The 22,458-nt window shown below is 37.1% G+C and overlaps 1 protein-coding gene across 8 annotated transcripts in view; it reads left to right on the plus strand.

Annotated features, from left to right (window-relative positions):
• Window positions 1–22,458, plus strand: part of Erc1 (ELKS/RAB6-interacting/CAST family member 1) — a 532,578-nt gene that overhangs the window by 112,439 nt on the left and 397,681 nt on the right. For all 8 annotated transcript variants that reach the window (XM_076854010.1, XM_076854009.1, XM_076854013.1 and 5 more), the window contains one exon: window positions 13,771–13,845. In XM_076854010.1, coding sequence (XP_076710125.1) covers window positions 13,771–13,845 — 75 coding nt within the window. The remainder of the gene's footprint in view (window positions 1–13,770; window positions 13,846–22,458) is intronic.

Raw genomic sequence — 22,458 nt, forward strand, 5'->3', positions numbered from 1 at the left:
TTTTATAAGGGCACTAATCCCATGAATAGGATTATCCTCAAAGCCTAATTAACCCCTTTTCCTCATACCATCACACTGAGGATTTAGGATTTCAACATATGAGTTTTATGGGTACACAAATCATTTTTTATCTGTATAGTGCGAGTGTCTGACAAGTCCACAGTATTTGTTAATAAATGCTTGTTGAATAAATTGAAATATTGGCAGAGATAATTAAATCTATTTAAAGAAAGAAGGATAACTCCCTCCTCCCAAAATGGATAAAGGTCAAAACCAAACCTCCAAGGTTATGTTATATGCACCTATAGTCCCAACTACTCAGGAAGCTGAGGCAGGAGGATTACTTGAGCCCAGGATTTGAGGTCAGCCTGGGCAACATAGTGAGACCCATGTAGAAAAATAAAGGAAACAACAATGGCGAACTCCTTCAAACCAGTTTTGCTTATGTATTTAGATATGAACATTATAATAAAATATTAGCAGATAGGGTTAGCATTATGTTAAAGGAAAATACTACATGACCAAAAGGAGTTTATTTCAGGAATGATAGGATGACTTAATACATAATTTTATTTGTTTTAGGTGAAAGGAAAAGAGAATCTCATGGTGTTTGTTGGCTATTGTAAAATGTTATATATTTTGACAATCAGTTCAAATAAACTCTTAATAAAGTAATAATTGAATGATATTTTATATCCTGTTTTAGATAAACAATAGCACAATAAATGTACTTGAAAACATATATTTCACACTAATAGCCAGTATTATGCTTATGATGATCACATACTGGAAATGCTTCCTGAAGTTAGGAAGTGGTCAAAGAGGTTTGTTCTTATTAGTATTTGGCATTATTTTGGAAATGTTAGGTAGATAAGGAAATTGAATAAATAGCATCATTAATGAAAAGGATGGAGTATAATTTTCATTATTACATAGTTAGAAACACTAATATAAAAATGTCAGCTTCCCCCAAATCTATAACTGTAGCAGAACTGCAATGGGAATATTCTTGAAACATGCCCAAATGGTTTTGCAGTTTATTTGTGAGAACAATGCAGGTGGACATACCTAAGTAAATCATGATACATGATCCATTGGATTAAAATGTGTGGAACTGGCACATAAGTAGATAACTATATCAAGGAAACAGAATTGAACCCATGGCATGAAGATGTCGTGAATTGAGTATAATGGCCGTCATTTGGAAAACACTCATCTTAGTTATACCTCATTAAATGCCAGATGAAATAAAGAGCTAATTTTTAAAAAATTCTTTCAAAATTTTTATACATTTATTTATTTATTTATTTATTTATTTATTTTTACGTGTTGCCGAGGATTAACCAGGGTCTGACATATGCTAGGCAAGCGCTCTACCACTGAGCCACAAGCCCAGCCCCAAAGAGGTAATTTTTTAAAAATATTTTTTTTAGTTATACATGGACATAATATCTTTATTTTGTTTGCTTATTTTTATGTGGTGCTGAGGATCGAACCTAGTGCCTCACATGTGTGAGGCAAGTGCTCTGCCACTGAGCCACAACCCCAGCCCTAAAGAGCTAATAAAAAAAAAATGTTTATTTTTTTGATGTAGATGGACACAACACAATGCCTTTATTTTTAAGTGGTGCTGAGGATCGAACCGGGGTCCCACCTGTGCTAGACGAGCGCTCTACTGCTGAGCCCCAATCCCAGCCCCCTAAAGAGCTAATTTTTTAAAAATAAAAACATTAGAAGAAAATGTAAGCAAAAAGATTTTAATAAAATCTTTGACAATTAAGACTTATTGCCATAGCAAGAACCTTAAAAAATTAAACATGTTTGCTAGAAGATATAATCTAAAGCTATAATGATATTTTAGAGTAAAGTTTTGTAACATGATTAGACTGTTACATAAAGATTATTTCCAAAGCAGTAAGACCTGGAAGCGCTTTGTGTGTCTGAATCAATCTCTTTGTCTCTCCGTCTCTCTCTCATCTAACATTTATTAAGCCTGTAGTATGTATTTCATCTTGGAATAGGCACTGAATATACATTTGTTTTTCTGTCAGAACACATGGTCTTTATCTTCCTAGAATTAAAGAATCTGATGAGACAGTTAACTCATAATTATGAGATGAAATAAATGATATGGGTGTAGTTCCAATATTTATGTTGAGGGAGAGGATGTTTTTAAACAAGGTACATGTCTTTGAGGAAGTGCCCTTTAAAAAGTAGAGATCTGAGGAAACAGAAGAAGTCAACCTTGCAGAGCAGTTTGGTAAAATCATTTCTCTAAAAGAGGTTAGCAAGTTTCAAAGGCCTGGTGGGAAGTTTTGAGGGAACAGGAGAAAGGCCAAGAGCAGCATCCTATACAAGGAGAAGGCTTGACGAGATGAGAAGTTGGGAAAGTATCCAGAGTTAGATTCATTAATTCATTCCATTCATCAGACATTTCTTGTATACCAACCATGTGCAAAGAAATGAGATAACAGTGAACAAAGTTAAATCCATGCCCTCTAGGCGGCGAAGTTCCTGCCTTCAAGATCCTTGTGGATAATAGGACAGTTTCCTTCAAAGTGCCAGAGAAAAACTATTCCACTTGTCTAATTAAGAGGATTATGAGCTGATTTAGCTTTTAAAACTTACTCTTGGGCTGGGGATGTGGCTCAAGCTGTAGCGGGCTCGCCGGGCATGCGTGCGGCCCAGGTTCGATCCTCAGCACAACATACAAATGAAGATGTTGTGTCCATCGAAAACTAAAAAATAAATATTACAAAAATTAAAAAAAAACCAAAAAACAAAAAAAACCCTTACTCTTATTGTGTGAGAGTATTGCGTGGGATGGCAGGGAGAGAGCAGACATGAACAAGAAAGTTTAGCAATGAATTTAATTTAGGTTAAGTGAGTGATATCTTGATTGTTAGTATGACTCATGAGTTAAGGCTTCATACTAGATAGGATTTTATAGTTACTGTCAGTAAAGCAGCAGTTCTGATTTATTTACCTGTGTACTCAAAGGTATACTTATAAATGTTCATTTTGTCACCACTCTAGTTGATGTATGAGCATTGTTAATATTTCTCATGTTAGCTTTAATTTTGTTTAGCATCTTCAGAAATATTCTGTGAATCAGCATTGAAATAGAGTTGCCAAATATAGACAAATTTATGAAAACAGTTAATAATGTCTGATTAAATTATTTTTAATTGAGAAATTGGAATTCTTAAATCAGTATTTAAAAAAATTTAAATAATAAAAAATTGTGTCAGGATTTATTTTGAGGCATTTCCCCCCATTTCTTTCCAGCATATAAAATAGTGTTGTGTCTTATAATCAGTGGCATTTTAGATTTGATGAAATATAATAGCATTAAAATAATAGTTCTATGTGGTAATATTTATGGTATGACTTGTTAAAAGTTTTGTTTTGTTTGTGAACATGATTCTGTAGATATCAGCAAATAATTCTCCCCATAAAGCCAAAGAGGAAAAAGTAAAATTTCAATTAACCATTGTATTTTGTTTATGTTGAAATTACAGTGTTGTTTGACTACTACTGTTAAGTTTTTGTTGTTGTTGTTGTTGTTGTTGTTTTGCTGTAGCACCTTTCCTTTGATTGGTAAAAGAGTGGTGCCATCTATTGGACAAATGCTGAATTACAAGTCAGATTTGGTTAGTGGTAGGGCTTAGAAATATATATATCACCTTTATTTTATTTATTTACTTGTAATACTGAGGATTGAACCCGGTGTCCCACATGTGCAAGCGCTCTACCACTGAGCCACAACCCCAGCCCAGAAATAGAGTTTTAACAAGCTTTGTAGGTTATTCTGTTAACACACCAAGTTTGAGATCTAAACTTTGGTTCTTAGTCTGTTGGCAGAGAATATCCAAATTGGTATGGAATGTTTTGATCTTTAATCTGTATTTACATCTAAAGGTATTGTCTTTAGGCCAATTCAATAATATATTTCAAACCTGTGTGCTCCAGTTCTTAAAAATGTAGGTAACTCTTGTGATGGGTAAAATACAGATTTATTTAAAACTATTATTGCATTCTGCTAGTTTTTTTTTTGTTAATATAATATTTTAATCAACAAACCTTGTTAGTATAACTGCTTTCTTGTCAGAGTTTATAGAATGTTTAAGGTTAAAAGTTTCATGTTTGAGTAAGTTCTAGGTTAGGAATTCTGAATATAACTAGAACATTTGAGGAATGCCTTTCTGTTTTACTTGCTGCTGGAAGGTATAAACAGGGGAGACTGAGGAAAAAATAGAGATTATATAGAGAAAAGCAATAGGTAAAATATTTTGACAATGAATAGGTGTAATTAAAAAAGAAAAGGGAGTCCCTAAGTTAGTTTGATCTTTTTATGGGGGTGGGGTTTACCAGAGATTGAACTCAGAGGCACTTGACCTTCCAGCATCCCAGCCCTATTTTATATTTTATTTAGACATAGGGTCTCAGCTGAGTTGCTTAATGCCTCTTTTTTTTTTTTTTTTTTTTTTTCTGAAGCTGGCTTTGAATTTGCAATACTCCTGCCTCACCCTCCTGAGCTGCTGGATTATAGGCATGTGCCGCTGAGCGTGACTGCTGCCATCTTTTGTAGTGATTTTTGAAATGAGAATAGTTGAATGCTACATTTATTCATGCTATTATTCCTCCTCTGTTTTGTGGTGCCATTGGCCTCTCTTTTCTATTTTGGCAAAAAGGTATGATTTCCCAGCATAATGAAGTTAATGGAGGCAAAAGGTTAAAGTACTATGCTATTCATCATTGGTTCATGAAGATGCTGAAAAAGTGGTTCCCATTTAGCTTCCCTTTCTTTATTTTTATTTCCTCTGTATTGTGAATAGAGCAAACCCAGAACACATGTGGAGGAGTGAATCATTGAAAGGGCTTTACATACATTTGGTGCTTCTACCCTTGACTGGAGTGTGGAAGGCTAAAATCTAAAATTTGAGCAAAAGAAATTTCAGACCTAAATACTGCTTTTCAATTACAAATGTTCCTTTCATACAGATGTAAAATTAAATATTGGCTTACTTTCAAGAAAGAAATCACTACTGCTGGTGCAGTGGCACATGCCTGTAATCCCAGTGATTTAGGTGGCTGAGGTGGGAGGATTGCAAATTTAAGGCCAGGCTGGGCAGTTTGGTGAGACCCTGTCTCAAAATAAAAAATAAAAAGGGCTGGGAATGTGGCTCAGTGGTAAAGTGCCCCTGGCTTTAATCCTCAGTACCAAAAAGCAAAGCAAAACAAAACAAAGCCTGCTAAAGAAAAGGAGAAATATGAAATTTGGTTCCTAACTTGTGTTCTAACTCTAGATTACTCATTATTCTTGAGAAAGTAAACACATTTTCTTCTGTCTACCACAGTTGACAATGTGACAAGGTCCAGATAATTCTACCCCTACTTTGAAGTTCTTTATTTTTTTGAATGAAAAATTTCAGGCCAGTAGGAGCAAAATGAAGTGAACAAATGGTATATTCTTTTTACACTAGTTTGAATAGTACATTCACTTCTATTACCAGAATCTCTTTTCATTATTAACAGTGCATGAGTCAGAGGGTTGATGTACTTAGTGGAACAGTATATTTATGACCTCAATGACCATAAGTTGTGTTCATAGTGAGCTTTAATGTGCAGGCCTCTGAATAGAAGGTTGCTATGAGTGATGGGTTTTCACATGTCGCACTAGGAAAGCTTTATGTCTGTGAATGGTTTAAAATGTTTACTAGTTCCTTACTATATGCAGACAGATATTTTTATTCAAATGGTTTCTGTTTTCTTTTCATTTTCCTTATATGCTTGCAGAATTTATAGTTGAACTTAAGTTTCCCCTTAAAGTAGAGCATTTTGAATTTACCTGTTGGAATTAGGTAATGGGAAAGAGAAAATGTCATAAAACTAGGTAAAAATTTCAATTATGAGGTATTTCAAAGTTGGGCAGTTTTAATATTTTCAAATGTATATAGAACTACCAAATAAGAAATGTCAAAGTGTAGATTATAGAGTTTTATTAATATATGAAGATTGTTTAAAATTAGAGGGTCTATTTTATTTTTGTGTATATATTTTAAAAGTTCATACTCATTTTATTATTAAGTATTGGCTGGGGCTGTAGGGACAGAGTGCTTGCCTTAGCATGTGTGTGGCCCTGGGTTCCATCCTTAGCACCACATAAAAACAAACAAGAGAAAGTATTTACTATGTATCCAGTCTATCACCTTGTTTACAGAATGGAAATTAGATTCAGTGTAAACAAACTGAAAGCTGGCTAGTTTGTTTAAATGCAAGTGGGAGTTTATTACCTTCTGAACTGATGTGTTGGGTGTTGAGATGGAAGATAAGCAGATGGTTTCAAGAGATTATTAAAAACTTAAAAAGACAACATACAGAAAATAGTATAAAACATATGTTATAGTTGAATAAATTATAAAGTCATCAGCCTTGTAACCACCACCCAGGTCTAGAAAGAGAACTTTAACAGCTACCTGGAAGCTGCTCAGGTACATTATCCCAGTCAGAACTCTGTCCCTTTCTTCTAAAAGTAATCACAATCCTGGCTTTTTGTAGCAGCCATACCTTTGGTTTTTATTATACACATCACATATGTATCCCTAACATTACAGTAGTTATATTCCATTAACAAATTAATATCATTCCTAAGTACCATCCCTAGATATTGTGTCTTAGTTTGATCCATTTCTCAAAAATGTGCTTTAAATTTCTTACAAATTTCCTTTTAATTCCCCATTTCCTCATGTGGTTCAACCATTTCTTAGCTTATTAGCTAGAATGATAATTTTATCATATTTGTGATTTCTGTGTTTATTTCAGTCGAATGACTTGTCTTTTGATTCCTGCTTTATATGTTTAGTAATCTTTATATATTGTGTAATTTTCTGTTATTATAGTACAGATATTTTAGATGAATTGTTTTTAAATGCTTTGATTCTTTTGTCTCCCTTAATGAAGTTTTGCCTTGCAAGAGTTAATTTACTTGTGTTCTTTTCAAGACTTGCTTTTAAACTCTGTTAGGGCTGGTTTAGAATAAACTTCCCTCTGGAGATAACTTAGCTCTACTCCTAAGGCTTGACCTTTCTGGTATCTCTGCTGAATGTCACTGTGTTCCCTCCACTTTGGCTCTTTGGAACTTGAATTTTTTTGTGGCAGTTCAGGCAGTTGCTCAACTCAGCTCCAGAGAGTTGTTCTTTCTGTAGTTCTTCATATGACCTTGTGGAGGCTTCTGGGAATGCAGAGCTTTGTATTTGGCCAAACTCAAGGGGACCCCACCAGATTAGATACTAGTGCTTTTCTGGTGAGCTTTCTTCTTGGTGTTATTTTGCTCTATAAATTTCCACTGCTTTTAGAAGTCTTACTTGCTGGTTTGTCTTAAGGTCTCTGAGCTTTCTTTCCTTGTGTCATGTATTAGACAGCAAGTCTGGGGCATTGTCGGGGTTTTTGGCCCCATCCTCCCTTCCCTCCTGACCTGCAGGAGAGTTTGGGGAGAACACACCCCAACCAGGTCGAACCCAGAAAGGAAAGGGTCGACTGACCGCCTGCACCTAGCCCTCCCTCACTGGAGGACAATCAGATGTGTCAGGGAGACCAGTCAAAGCAGGATCTCAATTTATTGAGAAAACACACACAGCTAATATAATGTACAGAAGCCAATCAGGATAAAGGTCAGCAGGGTGGGGAGAGTTCTGAGCCTATCCTAGAGGTGGTCTGATTTTTCCTCACCCCAGGCAACACTTCTGGCTGATCTCCAGGCGCTATCTTAGCCACAAATGGCCCCAGGACCCGGAAGCAGGTAGCAATTTAGGTTTCCTCTTTTCTGATGCAACATGCCCCACATGTTGCATGCCCTACATCAAGTTAGGTTTCCTCCTTTCTGATGCAGCATGCCCCAGGCCATCACCTTATGTCTCTTCTCTCAAATTATCATATTCTCAAATTGCTTGTTGTCCAGTGTCTGAAAACAGTTGTTTCATGCATATTGTGTAATTTTCTAATAGTCTATGACAGAAGGGCCAGTCTGTTAACTCCCATTATAGTCAGATTGTGCTGATCTTGCAGAGTGAGAAGTATAGTTGGAAGTTCATTGAAGGATTTGAAGCAGATTAGTACCACAGTGTTCTTTCCTATTTTGCCAAGATCACACCAGTGCTATCTTGAGAATGGATAAAAGAAATGGGAGAAAACTCAGTAGAGTGTGTGTAGTAATTTAAGCTTAAACTAGATTAGAAATGGATAGATTGAAGATTTTGGAGATAAAACAATTAGGACCTACTGTTGAATGGGTTGTGGGAAATGAAGATTGGAAGGAGGGAAAGGAGATTCTGTGTTCTGCTTTAGCCACTGGGATGGCAATATTGTTTTAATGAGATGGTGAAGACACATCTCCTCAAATGAAGGGCTAGGGAAGATCGAGAAAATCAGCATTTAGGAAAAAAAAAATTGAGTTACTTATTAGTCATCTAACTGGAGCTGTGAAATGTGCAGTGAGATGTGACTCTTGAAATCAGAGCAGAGGTTAGGCCTAGATACTTACCAGCAGCATCTCCATTATATTTAAAGCCAACTAGTACAGCTCAGAGTTTATTTGAAAAAGTATAGGGTTTGGACTGCTACATAACACGGAGATCTAATTTTAAAATGTGGGCTGGAGTTGTGGCTCAGTGGCAGAGCGCTTGCCTCACACATGTGAAGCACTGTGTTCAATCCTCAGCAGCACATAAAAATAAATAATACAAAATAAAGATATTAAAAATATTTAAAAACAAATATTTATTTATTTATTTTTAGCCATGGTCTTGCTATGTTGCCCAGGCTGTCTGAGTGGTCTTGAATTCCTAGGCTGAAGTGATTCTCCCACCTTAGTGTCCTGAGTACCTAGGACTTGGAGGTGTAATTTAGAAGGAAGAACCTACAAAGAAAACAGAGAGGTAGCAATTGGAAAAAGAAAGAAAATCAGGGGAGGCCAGGCCTGTGGAACACACCTGTAATCCCAGCAGTTTGGGAGGCTGAGGTAGGAGGATTATGAGTTCAAAACCAGCCTTAGGGCTGGGGATGTGGCTCAAGCTGTAACGCGTTCGCCTGGCATATGCGGGGCACTGGGTTCGATCTTCAGCACCACGTAAAAATAAAATAAAGATGTTGTGTCCACCAAAAACTAAAAAGTAAATATTAAAAAATTCTCTCTCTCTCTTAAAAAAACAAAAAAGAAACAAACAAAAAAACAGCCTTAGCAACATAGCAAGGCCCAAAGCAACTCAGACCCTGTCCTAAAATAAAAAAATAAAAAGGGCTGTTGATGTGGCTCAGTGGTTAAGTACTCCTAGGTTCGATCCCTGGTAACAACAATAACAACAAAAATCAGGGGAGTGTGGTACCATGATAGTCAAGAGAAATGAAATATCTAGGTGGGAACAAGCCATTACTTTGGATGTTTCTGAGAGTTCTAGGAAGGCTGGGACAGAAATGTGTTTGTTAGATTTAGCAGTTCAGATATGATGGGTTGTTTCAATGGAGGAGTAGGAAAAGAAGCCAGATTAGGATGATTATTATGAAGGGATCTTATATATATGAAATATTATATAATCAATTAAAGAAAAAAGAGTGAACAGGAGAGGAGGAAGGAACAGTAGTTGATGTAGACCCATCAGTCTTCAGGCTGGGGTATTTGTATACATTGGTGTTCATGAAGATTTTCCAGTGGTATATGGGTACCATGCAGGCAGTTTCAACTTTTCACCTTCCACTTGTCATTTTCTGCATTTTATTATTTTTTATTTTTTAAAAATATTATTGTTTAGTTGTAGTTGGACACAATACTTTTATTTTATTTATTATTTGGTGCTTGTTGGGAAAACATAACGGCGGCAGCACCCTAGGAAAAAACCCCCAACATGGCGTCTAACGACCCAACTCTTTGTTTCTTTCACTGGCGCAAAACGTTCCCGCCGGCACCAATGTTCAAACCCTGCTGGTGGGAAGCCTTAGCCCCAATTAGAATTAACTTCTTGGGCTCCGGAACTGACATGTGGAAGAGCTTGCCAATAAACAGGCGACCTGTTATCTACCTCAGCCCTGCGACCTCTCCTTAGACCTATATAAACACACAGCCTTTTGTAATAAAGTGGAAACCTCTTTGGTGATCTGTGTCGTGTGGTGTGGCGTCTTCCAGTCTTACAGGAAGCCTTAGCCCCAATAAGAATTAACTTCTTGGGCTGGGGATGTGGCTCAAGCGGTAGTGCGCTCGCCTGGCATGCGTGCGGCCCGGGTTCGATCCTCAGCACCACATACAGACAAAGATATTGTGTCCGCCAAATACTAAAAAATAAATATTAAAATTCTCTCTCTCTCCCTCTTTCTCACTCTCTCTCACTCTTTCTTTAAAAAAAAAAAAAAAAAAGAATTAACTTCTTGGGCTCCGGAACTGACATATGGAAGAGCTTGCCAATAAACGGGCGACCTGTTATCTACCTCAGCCCTGCTACCTCTCCTTAGACCTATATAAACATACAGCCTTTTGTAATAAAGTGGAACCTCTTTGGTGATCTGTGTCGTGTGGTGCGGCGTCTTCCGGTCTTACACTTTTTTATAAGAGGCAGCAAACTAGGACATAAGGAAGGAAATAGATATGCAGATTTAAGTTAGCCTGTGCTAGACAGGCCAGAGCAGAGAAGTAGTTCCTATTCTCTTAACTTCATGAGTTCTCTGGACTTGGGACCTCGGTGGTGGAGGGTGGGGGGGCAGTCTTTTAGGCTTTATTCTCAGTATGAGAAAATATGGCATATAGGAAAAAAGTTATCAGGAAGTTGACCTTAATTTCAGAGGGGGTCTTCATTTTAGTTTGTTTTGGTATCATCACAGTTAATAAACCTAATAATGTAGAAGAAACATTTGAGCCATGACTAGGAGAAGATGAAGTCTACCCTTTGCAGTTGAGTGAAAAAAGAGTTCAGGCAGCCCGTGCAAAGGTCTCAGGGAACTGTAGCATTCCCAGCATATTTGAGGAGCAGCAAGGAGTCCTTTGTGACTGAAGCATAGTAATTAGGGAAGATTGATAAGGCATGAGATTTTATAAGCTACCAAGAAGACTTTGGCTCTACTTTAAGTCGTAATGGGGAGCCAAGACAAGGTTTTGAGCACAGGAGTAACAAGGTCAAATTTATGTTTAAAAGGTTCTCTGTTTGGAATATTATTGCAGTGGAGGACTAGCTCAGGAGGAGGAGGTTGATTAAAAGTTTTTTTTTTTTTTTTTTTTTTTTTTAAAGTAGCATGCTGGTTGGTAGTGTTGTCAGAAACTTGGTATTTGTCCCCCATACCAATCTAATAATGAGGACATGGTTTTGAGAAAAAAGGAAAAAGTTATTTTATTACTTTTCTAGCAAAGAAGAAGCACGGGGGACTCCTTGTCATGGAGGTTGTGATTCTGCCCATCAGGGAACAGGGGGTTTTAAATAGGTGATTCAAAGGCTACATATGTGTTCTTTCAGAGTTGTAGTTCACTTGTTAATCTGGGAGCTAGTCATTTCTGAGATCTTCTGGTGCTGTCCCCAAAGTCTAAGTTAATTTGATCCTGTGGTGTGTGTGTGCTCAGTGACAGATAACTCTCCTGAGGATGGGGAAAAAAGGTAACTCTGTTTCTGCTGAGATTGGGTAGGTTGGAGTTGGGGGAGAGGAGAGAAAGAAAATGTGTCCTTTTAAAAATAAGTTACAGTGGCAGAGCAGCAAGGGCTACTCAAAGCATAAAGTGGATCATTGTTATAGTAGCAGTGAAAATGGCAAGAAATTCTTAGATTTTTGGAATGTTTTCAAGACAGAGTTAACTAGATAGGTTTCTTGATGACTTGAGAGAGAATGGAAGACATGAATAAGACTCAGGTTTTAGGCCACAGCAACTGCAAGGGTGGAGCAGCTTTGGAGGCACCATCAAGTGGGATACTTAGTTATTTAGGACTGGAATTAGGGAAAGGGATAGTGGAAGGGGTGGGGTCTGTTAATACAGGTTGATTATCCCTTATAAGCTTGGGATCAGAAGTTTTTCAGATTTTGGAGTTTTTCAGATTTTGGCACATTTATAATAGACTTCATCAATTGAGTACCTCTAATATGAAAATCTAAAATCATAAATGCTCTGAACTTGAAACTTGAGCATTATTGTTTTCACTCAAAAGTTTTGGATTTCAGTTTTCCAGGTTAGGGAATGCTCAAACATGTAAGATTTGGGGTATAGTGTTAGCAGGCAGAAGAGACGTGTAGGTGTTTAGGAATTACTGGTGTTTAATCTGTTGACTGTTTATAATTTTAGGACTTCTGTGAGTTCATTAAGACAGTTTTTTTTTTTAAGAAAAGGTAACTCAGTAAAGTTGCATATATATATATATATATATATATATATATATATATATATATATACACACACACATATATATAAATATACACACACACACATATATATATATATATATATATAATTATATGTATTTATATATATTTATTTTTTAGTTGGGCAGAATACCTTTATTTTATTTATTTATTTTTATGTGCACTGAGGCTCAAACCCAGGGCCTCGGACATGCTAGGAGAGGGTTTAGGAGACACCCCCAGTGTTCTAAAGTGTTTCATTTTTTTTTTTCCTATCGCTGAGCCACAACCTCAGCCCCAGAAGTTATACTTTGATTTCTCAAACCATTCTTTCTACTCAACTAAGAATGAATAAATTAGGTGAAATGTATAACTAAAGTATTATCCATCCTTTTTATTATGCTTAATTCAGATGAGACTATTCATCTCTGTATTCCCTGGGGTCACTAGAGGTTGCCCAGGGTACTTAGGAAATGTTGACCCTTTAACTCAGAGACATTCACAGAATCTGACAAGGGAAATGCCTGAGGTGGTCTGGTAACTTCAGAGTGACCCTCGAAGACATTTACATCCTTCCTTCCAGTCCTGAACTCTATAGGTTTTGGGTCAGGGCTGGGATACAGCTCAGCAGCAAAGCCTTTGCCTAGCATTCGCAAAGCCCTTGGTTCAGTCCCCAGTTTGTGGGTTGGGGGAGATAAATTCTGAGGTTAAAAAAAAAATCTGTTTTTCTGACATTTTCTAAACCTGAACAATTTAGGAAACTTGTTTAACAGTCTTATCTTTTTCTTTCTACCTATAGCCCCACCCAAGAGATTTTCATCATTAGGTACCCAGGTAGTTGTTAACTCTGAGGGTGAATACTAAGGAAAGGATGTTGTCAACCCAGATATTTTCAATACTTTGTGCAGTGCAGACTGGTTGTAATAGCTTTCATTTTCTCCTATAAGAAAGGGAACTTTTCTAATTTTTGGATCATTTGGAGTTCTGATTATAGGTCTTAGAGTCAGGTGAAAGATAGACACACCACCCTGGTAATATGCTATAGTTTCAGTTATCATAGGAACTGGCATTGGTGTGACCAATTTTATTTTTATTTTTATTTTTTAAAAATGTTTTTTTAGTTGTAGTTGGATACAATATCTTTATTTTATTTATTTATCTTTATGTGGGGTGTGACCAATTTTAAATAACCAAATGTTCAGGGTCAGATATTCTTCTGTGGCTTCATGATTGGATTAGACTGAATGTAGTCTGGATTCCCTGATCAAGGATTGGTCTTTCAGAAATAAGGCAGATACTGACAAGGTTGGAGTAATTATCTTTTACATACACCTGCCGCTCGCTTCCCTTTTAAAAAGACCATAGTGGGGAGGAGGGCACTGACTCTCCTTTGCTTCTCTTATATAGGAGATACACCGGAGGTTTGAAAATGCTCCTGATTCTGCCAAGACCAAGGCTCTGCAAACTGTTATTGAGATGAAGGTAAGTAAGAGCCTAATAAACTCATAAAGAATCTTATCAGTCATGGTTTCAAGTGTGAGTCTTAGAAAATAGTTGCCAATAATATTTCACTCACCTGTGAGATTGATAGGACATTTTAAGACTTAATAAAATAATGTCTTAGAATAATTCCAATTTTCTTTCAGTTGTAGACCATAATTCAAATCAGACCAAAAAATTTTGTCTTTTGCCTTCACATCAACTGTTCTCTAAATTTTTGATTGACTGAAGACCCAATACCTCCCTTAATGTGACAGGCTCACATCTTCTTTTTAAAGAAAATGCCTGCCAAATAGTGAGTTTCAGTAACCACAAATTGTCAGTCATTCCTTGAAGTAAAAATTGTGTTCTATGAAAAAAGTACCCAGTTCAGCTCACAACTCAGGACAACCACAAGTCCTGTTGCTAGGGACAACTGTCATATTTCATTATACAGCAGAAGTGCTTCATGCCTGCCCTGTTTTGTCACATGAAATATGAAAAAGATGCATACTTGAGGGTTGAGATTTATTAAAAGCACTGTTTTTTTTTTTTTTTTTTTTTTTTTACTGCTTAACCAAGAACATTCTTATAAAATGTTGTTTTTTTAAAATTTTTTTTCTGTGAATGTTTGCCACTGAAGAATATAATAATTCACAGAGTGCTTTTGTGCCATTGCCTTGATTTGTGCTAAGGCACCAACAGTTTTGCTCACTGTTGCTTTTATACCTTTAGTGCAATTGTTAACTTGGTGGAAAAGTCAAACATTACCACAGTATTATTATGGAAATAGTTTTGATCCTGCAGACTCTGTGAATGGGTTTAGGAGACCCCCAGTGTTCTAAAGTGTTAAAAACTCTGCTTTAAACAAATGAATAATTCACAGACTTTAGGCCATACAGAATGGTGACTGGGAGCTTGCTTTCTGAGTTAAACTCCCTGAGTTCAAATCTAAGTGTAATAGTTGTGTGCTATGGAGCACTTAGCCTCTATGCCTCAGTTTCTCTCTCTCTCTCTCTCTCTCTCTCTCTCTCTCTCTCTCTCTCGCTCTCTCTCTGTCACTCACTCATATGTGTAGAGTGAAACTAGGGCCTTACACATGCTAGGTAAGTACTTTTACTCCTGAGCTACAACCCCAGTACATTTTATTTTTTATTTTGAGTTGCCCAGGCTGGGCTTGAACTTGTAATTCTCCTGTCTCAATTTCCAGAGTAGCTGGGATTACAGGTGTGCACCACCCTGTCTGACTTTAATTTCTTTATTGATAAATGGTGATAAGAGTCTAATCCAGTGGATTGTTTTAAGATTTAAATTAGTTAAAACATGTAAAACACTTTGAATAGGACTGTGCACATAGAAACATATAATCTGTATTATCTGCTTCTGCTGATATTAACTGTGTTCTGTTTTATGAAGGTTTTAATAGAGGGATTTATCTCCCTCCCCTTTAAGTTGTTTGTATCCCTCCAAAAGCTCCAGATTGTGTTTTGCTTGTGGACTTTGATTCAATAAGAATACTTAGATACTGGTATATGAATAATTTTATGTAAAATAGATACTTCTCAAGTACAGTTATAAGAATTGTTCTCGTAATTTGGACAATTTCCTCTTAAAACTTTGTTTATATTATATACAATATAAACTAAATATTTTTTAAAAAATATTTTTTAGTTATACATGGACACAATATCTATTTTTTTAAATGTATTTCTTACATACATGACAATAGTGGAGTGCATTACATTCATAATTATCCATTTACGCCACCATTTTTCGTAACTCTGTATATAAAGTATGTTAATGCCAAATTATGCTATTATACATGAGCTCTTATTAGTATTTTTTTGCTTTACAATTCTTAATACACCTTCATACTGCAATTTATCATATCTCTGTTTGTATACAAGGTATGTTGACACCACACATCTTCATACATGTATTTTGTATGTGGTACTGAGGATCGAAACCAGTGCCTCACACATGGGAGGCAAGCGCTGTACCTGAGCCACACCCCAGCTGCCTATATCTTTATTCTTAATAGTGAAATGGTTTACCACTTCAAATGAGTGATTTCTGGGGTAGTTATTGTAATTAGCATTCTTTTTTTTTTAATCTTTCATTATGGACGTCATTTTATTTTATTTTTTAAAATTTTTATTGTTGGTTGTTCAAAACATTACATAGTTCTTGACATATCATATTTCACACATTTGATTCAAGTGGGTTATGAACTCCCATTTTTAGCCTGTATACAGATTGCAGAATCACATCGGTTACACATCCATTGTTTTACATATTGCCATACTAGTGTCTGTTGTATTCTGCTGCCTTTCCTATCCTCTACTATCCCCCCTCCCCTCCCCTCCCATCTTCTCTCTCTACCCCATCTACTTTAATTCATTTCTCCCCCTTGTTTTTTTTTCCCTTTCCCCTCACTTCCTCTTGTATGTAATTTTGTATAACAATGAGGGTCTCCTTCCATTTCCATGCAATTACCCTTCTCTCTCCCTTTCCCTCCCACCTCTTGTCCCTGTTTAATGTTAATCTTCTTTTCATGCTCTTCCTCCCTACTCTGTTCTTAATTGCTCTCCTTATATCAAAGAAGACATTTGGCATTTGTTTTTTAGGGATTGGCTAGCTTCACTTAGCATAATCTGCTCTAATGCCGTCCATTTCCCTGCAAATTCCATGATTTTGTCATTTTTTAATGCAGAGTATTACTCCATTGTGTATAAATGACATATTTTTTTTATCCATTCATCTATTGAAGGGCATCTAGGTTGGTTCCACAGTCTAGCAATTGTGAATTGTGCTGCTATGAACATCGATGTGGCAGTATCCCTGTAGTACGCTTTTTTAAGGTCTTCAGGGAATAGTCCGAGAAGGGCAATAGCTGGGTCAAATGGTGGTTCTATTCCCAGCTTTCCCAGGAACCTCCACACTGCTTTCCAAATTGGCCGCACCAGTTTGCAGTCCCACCAGCAATGTACAAGAGTACCCTTTTCCCCACATCCTCTCCAGCACTTGTTGTTGTTTGACTTCATAATGGCTGCCAATGTTACTGGAGTGAGATGGTATCTTAGGGTGGTTTTGATTTGCATTTTTCCGACTGCTAGAGATGGTGAGCATTTTTTCATGTACTGGTTGATTGATTGTATGTCCTCCTCTGAGAAGTGTCTGTTCAGGTCCTTGGCCCATTTGTTGATTGGGTTATTTGTTTTCTTATTGTCTAATTTTTTGAGTTCTTTGTATACTCTGGATATTAGGGCTCTATCTGAAGTGTGAGGAGTAAAAATTTGTTCCCATGATGTAGGCTCCCTACTTACCTCTCTTATTGTTTCTCTTGCTGAGAAAAAACTAGTTTGAGTAAGTCTCATTTGTTGATTCTAGTTATTAACTCTTGTGCTATGGGTGTCCTATTGAGGAATTTGGAGCCCTATCCCACAATATGTAGATCGGAGCCAACTTTTTCTTCTATCAGATGCAATGTCTCTGATTTGATATCAAGCTCCTTGATCCATTTTGAGTTAAGTTTTGTGCATGGCGAGAGAACGGGATTCAGTTTCATTTTGTTGAATATGAATTTCCAGTTTTCCCAACACCATTTGTTGAAGATGCTATCCTTCCTCCATTGCATGCTTTTAGCACCTTTATCAAATATAAGATAGTTGTAATTTTGTGGATTGGTCTCTGTGTCCTCTATTCTGTACCATTGGTCCACCCGCCTGTTTTGGTACCAGTACCATGCTGTTTTTGTTACTATTGCTCTGTAGTATACTTTGAAATCTGGTATCGCTATACCACCTGATTCATACTTCCTGCTTAGAATTGTTTTTGCTATTCTGGGTCTTGTATTTTTCCACATGAATTTCATGATTGCTTTATCTATTTCTACAAGAAATGCCTTTGGGATTTTGATTGGCATTGCATTAAACCTATAGAGAACTTTTGGTAATCGCCATTTTGATGATGTCAGTTCTGCCTGTCCATGAACAGGGTATATTTTTCCATCTTCTAAAATCTTCTTCTGTTTCTCTCTTTAGGGTTCTGTAGTTTTCATTGTATAAGTCTTTCACCTCTTTTGTTAGGTTGATTCCCAAGTATTTTATTTTTTTTTGAGGATTTTGTGAATGGAGTGGTTGTCCTCATTTCCATTTCAGAAGATTTGTCGCTGATATACAGGAATGCCTTTGATTTATGCATGCTGATTTTATATCCTGCCACATTGCTGAATTCATTTATTAGCTCTAGTAGTTTCTGTAGACCCTTTGGGTTTGCTAGGTATAGAATCATGTCATCTGCAAATAGTGATAATTTAAGTTCTTCTTTTCCAATTTTTATGCCTTTAATTTCTTTTGTCTGTCTAATTGCTCTGGCCAGTATTTCGAGAACTATGTTGAACAGAAGTGGTGTGAGAGGGCATCCCTGTCTTGTTCCAGATTTTAGAGGGAATGCCTTCAGTTTTTCTCCGTTCAGAATGATGCTAGCCTGAGGCTTAGCATAGATAACTTTTACAATATTGAGGTATGTTCCTGTTATCCCTAGTTTTTCTAGAGTTTTGAACATGATGGGATGCTGTACTTTGTCGAATGCTTTTTCTGCATCTATGGAGATGATTATATGGTTCTTATCTTTAAGTCTATTGATGTGGTGAATAACATTTATTGATTTCCGTATATTGAACCAGCCTTGCATCCCAGGGATGAATCCTACTTGATCATGATGCACGATCTTTTTGATATGTTTCTGTATCAGTTTTGCCAGAATTTTATTGAGGATATTTGCATTTATGTTCATTAGAGATATTGGTCTGTAGTTTTTTTTCTTTGAAGTGTCTTTGTCTGGTTTAGGAATCAGGGTGATGTTGGCCTCGTAGAATGAATTTGGAAGTTCTCCTTCTTTTTCTATTTCCTGTAATAGTTTGAAAAGTATTGGTATTAGTTCTTCTTTAAAGGTTTTGTAAAACTCTGCTGTATACCCATTCGGTCCTGGCCTTTTCTTAGTTGGTAGTCTTTTCATGGCTTCTTCTATTTCCTCAGTTGATATTGGTCTGTTTAAATTGTGTGTGTCTTCCTGACTCAATCTGGGCAGATCATATGACTTAAGAAATTATCGATGCCTTCACTATCTTCTATTTTACTGGAGTATAAGGATTCAAAATAATTTCTAGTTATCTTCTGTATTTCTGAAGTGTCTGTTGTGATATTGCCTTTTTCATCCTGTATGCTAGTAATTTGAGTTCTCTCTCTTCTTCTCTTCGTTAGCATGGCTAAGGGTCTGTTATTTTTTCAAAGAACCAACTTTTAGTTTTGTCAGTTTTTTCAATTGTTTCTTTTGTTTCGGTTTCATTGATTTCAGCTCTGATTTTAATTATTTCTTGCCTTCTACTTCTTTTGCTGTTGTTTTGCTCGTCTTTTTCTAGGATTTTGAGATGAAGTGTGTGATCATTTATTTGTTGGTTTTTTTCTTTTTTTAAGGAATGAACTCTAAGCAATGAATTTTCCTCTTAGAACTGCTTTCATTGTGTCCCATAGATTCCGATATGTTGTGTCTGTGTTTTCATTTATCTCTAAGAATTTTTTAATTTCCTCCTTGATGTCTTCTATAACCCATTGATCATTCAGTAACCTATTGTTCATTTTCCAAGTGATGCATGATTTTTTCTTCCTTCTTTTATCGTTGATTTCCAGTTTCATTTCATTATGATCCGATAGGATGCATGGTATTATCTCTACTCCTTTATAATTTCTAAGAGTTGCCTAGTGACATAATATATGATCTATTTTTGAGAAGGATCCATGTGCTGCTGAGAAAAAAGTGTAACTGCTTGATGTTGGGTGGTATATTCTATATATGTCAATTAAGTCTAGGTTATTAATTGTATTATTGAGTTCTATAGTTTCTTTATTCAACTTTTGTTTGGAAGATCTGTCCAGTGGTGAGAGAGGTGTGTTGAAGTCTCCCATAATTATTGTATGGTGGTCTGTTAGACTCTTGAAATTGAGAAGAGTTTGTTTGATGAACATAGCTGCACCATTGTTTCGGGAATATATATTTATGATTATAATGTCTTGTTGGTGTATGGTTCCCTTGAGCAGTATGTAGTGTTCCTCTTTATCCCTTTTGATTAACTTTGGCTTGAAATCTATTTTATTTGATATGAGTATGGACACTCTTGCTTGTTTCTGAAGTCCATATGAGTGATATGATTTTTCCCAGCCTTTCACCTTCAGTCTATGTATGTCTTTTCCTATCAAATGCATCTCCTGTAGGCAGCATATTGTTGAATCTTTTTTTTTTTTTTTGATCCATTCTACTAGCCTGTGTCTCTTAATTGGTGAGTTTAAGCCATTAACATTTAAGGTTATTATTGAGATATGGATTGTTCTTCCACCCATATTTGTTTATTTATGTTACTTAACATGGTTTGTTTTTCCTCTTTGATTATTTTTTCCCTTTACTGTACTACCTCCCACTGTTGGTTTTCATTGTTGTTTTCCATTTCCTCTTCCTGTAATGTTTTGCCGAGGATGTTTTGAAAAGATGGTTTTCTAGCTGCAAATTCTTTTAACTTTTGTTTATCGTGGAAGATTTTTATTTCTATTTCATCTTCAATCCTGAAGGATATTTCGCTGGATACACAATTCTTGGTTGGAACCCATTTTCTTTCAGCGTTTGAAATATGTTGTTCCAGGATCTTCTAGCTTTCAGAATCTGTGTTGAAAGATCAGCTGTTATCCTAATTGGTTTACTCCTAAATGTAATCTGCTTCTTTTCTCTTGTAGCTTTTAAAATTCTCTCCTTATTCTGTATGTTCGGCATCTTCATTATAATGTGTCTAGGTGTGGATCTCTTATGATTTTGCACATTTGGCTTCCTGTAGGCTTCTAGGATTTGGGATTCTGTCTCATTCTTCACATCTGGGAAGTTTTCTCGTATTATTTCGTTGAACAGATTGCTCATTCCTTTGGTTTGGACCTCTATACCTTCCTGTATCCCAATGACTCTTACGTTTGGTCTCTTTATGTTATCCCATATTTCTTGGATGTTCTGTTCATGGTTTCTTAACAGTCTTGCTGAGCTGTCTATGTTATTTTCAAGTTGAAAATATCAATAGTACATCATCTAACCACACGTTTTCCTGATTACTACATTTATAGCTAGACTCTATGTCTACAAATGTTGGTTTCGATTATCGTTTACAAATATAGTGATTAGTTTCATGAAAGGCATACCGTTTCTGGTAGCTTGAAGAAAACTAAATTTCAGGTGTGGGAAGTTATGTTTATGGGGCAAGTAGTGAGGTTATGGGGTTAATCTAACTTAGTAACTTTGGAGAGCTCTAACCAATAGATGGGTAATTTATAGAAGAATGTATAGATTCAAATTCCTATCTGTATAAGATTACCCTACTTATGAATAGTAAAATTTAGGGGGTTGGCAAGTGGGATAGAGGGAGTAAGAGGGAGTAAAACAAATAACAAGGAAAGGAAGAGAAGAAAGAGAGTGGGAAAAAGAAAATACGAGAAAAAAGAAAAGAAATAAAAAGGGGGAATGGATGTGGGGCATATGCAATTCCTCTATAGTATATTATTCTGGTGATTCAGTTGTTAAAGACCTTTTTCGTGCCCGATTTTTGGTTTTACATATGTTGAGGTTGCGAAGACCCGAGGGGGAAGGGTAGAGGAGACTGGGTGAATGGCTGAAAAGAGAGAGAGATGAGAGAAAAAGAAAGAAAAAAAGAAAAATATGCCTCTCAGAACTCTGTTTTCATTTCGTCCAGTTGGTGGCTTTGTCTGTTCCTAGCTTGAGTCTCTGGGTTCAGGATGGTGGTGGTAGTCAGTGTGAGAGGATTTGAGCTTCCACCTGTGGCCTCTCTACTCTTATTCTCTGGGATGTAAACCAGGTGCCTGATCCGCTGCAGAACCGCACTGGTAGCCATGCCACCCAACTGGTTGGTGGGTTTTAAGGGTTGGTGGGATTTTCCAAGATGAGTTCCATCAGTTTTTCTCATAAGGTGTTTGATGAGGTGGGGGTGTTGGGGAAACCTTATGTTTGTCAAGAGCTCGGTCATCTGACTGCTTGGGCGGGTGACAGGGCCCCTCCTCCAGTTGGAGTGGTCTGTCTACTGCACCAGCGGGAGGCTGGGCTCCTCCAACTGGGGTGATCTGTCTACCATGCCAGCGGGCCGCTGGGCCCCTTCTCCGGGACATGCGGTCTGCCTACCTTGCAGGTGGCGGCTGGGCCCCTCCTCCAATAGGGGTGATCTGTCTACTGCGCCAGCGGGCTGCTGGGCCTGTTCTCCAGGTCGCAGGTCTGCGTACCGTGCAGGCGGGGGCAGCGGCTGGGCCTTTCCTCCAATTGGGGTGATCTGTCTACCACTTCGGCGGACCCCCGTTGGGCCCCTTCTCTGGGATGCGCGGTCTGCCTACCTTGCAGGCGGCGGCTGGGCCCCTGCTTCAATTGGGATGATCTGTCTACCACGCAGGTGGGCCGCTGGGCCTGTTCTCCAGGTCACAGGTCTGCCTACTGTGTAGGCGCGGGCAGCGGCTGGGCCCTCTATAATTAGCAGTCTTGAATACAATATTGTAAGACCCTTTAGAATGGTTTAATTGC

Source organism: Callospermophilus lateralis, chromosome 4 (assembly GCF_048772815.1).
Source record: "Callospermophilus lateralis isolate mCalLat2 chromosome 4, mCalLat2.hap1, whole genome shotgun sequence".
Taxonomy (NCBI): domain Eukaryota; kingdom Metazoa; phylum Chordata; class Mammalia; order Rodentia; family Sciuridae; genus Callospermophilus; species Callospermophilus lateralis.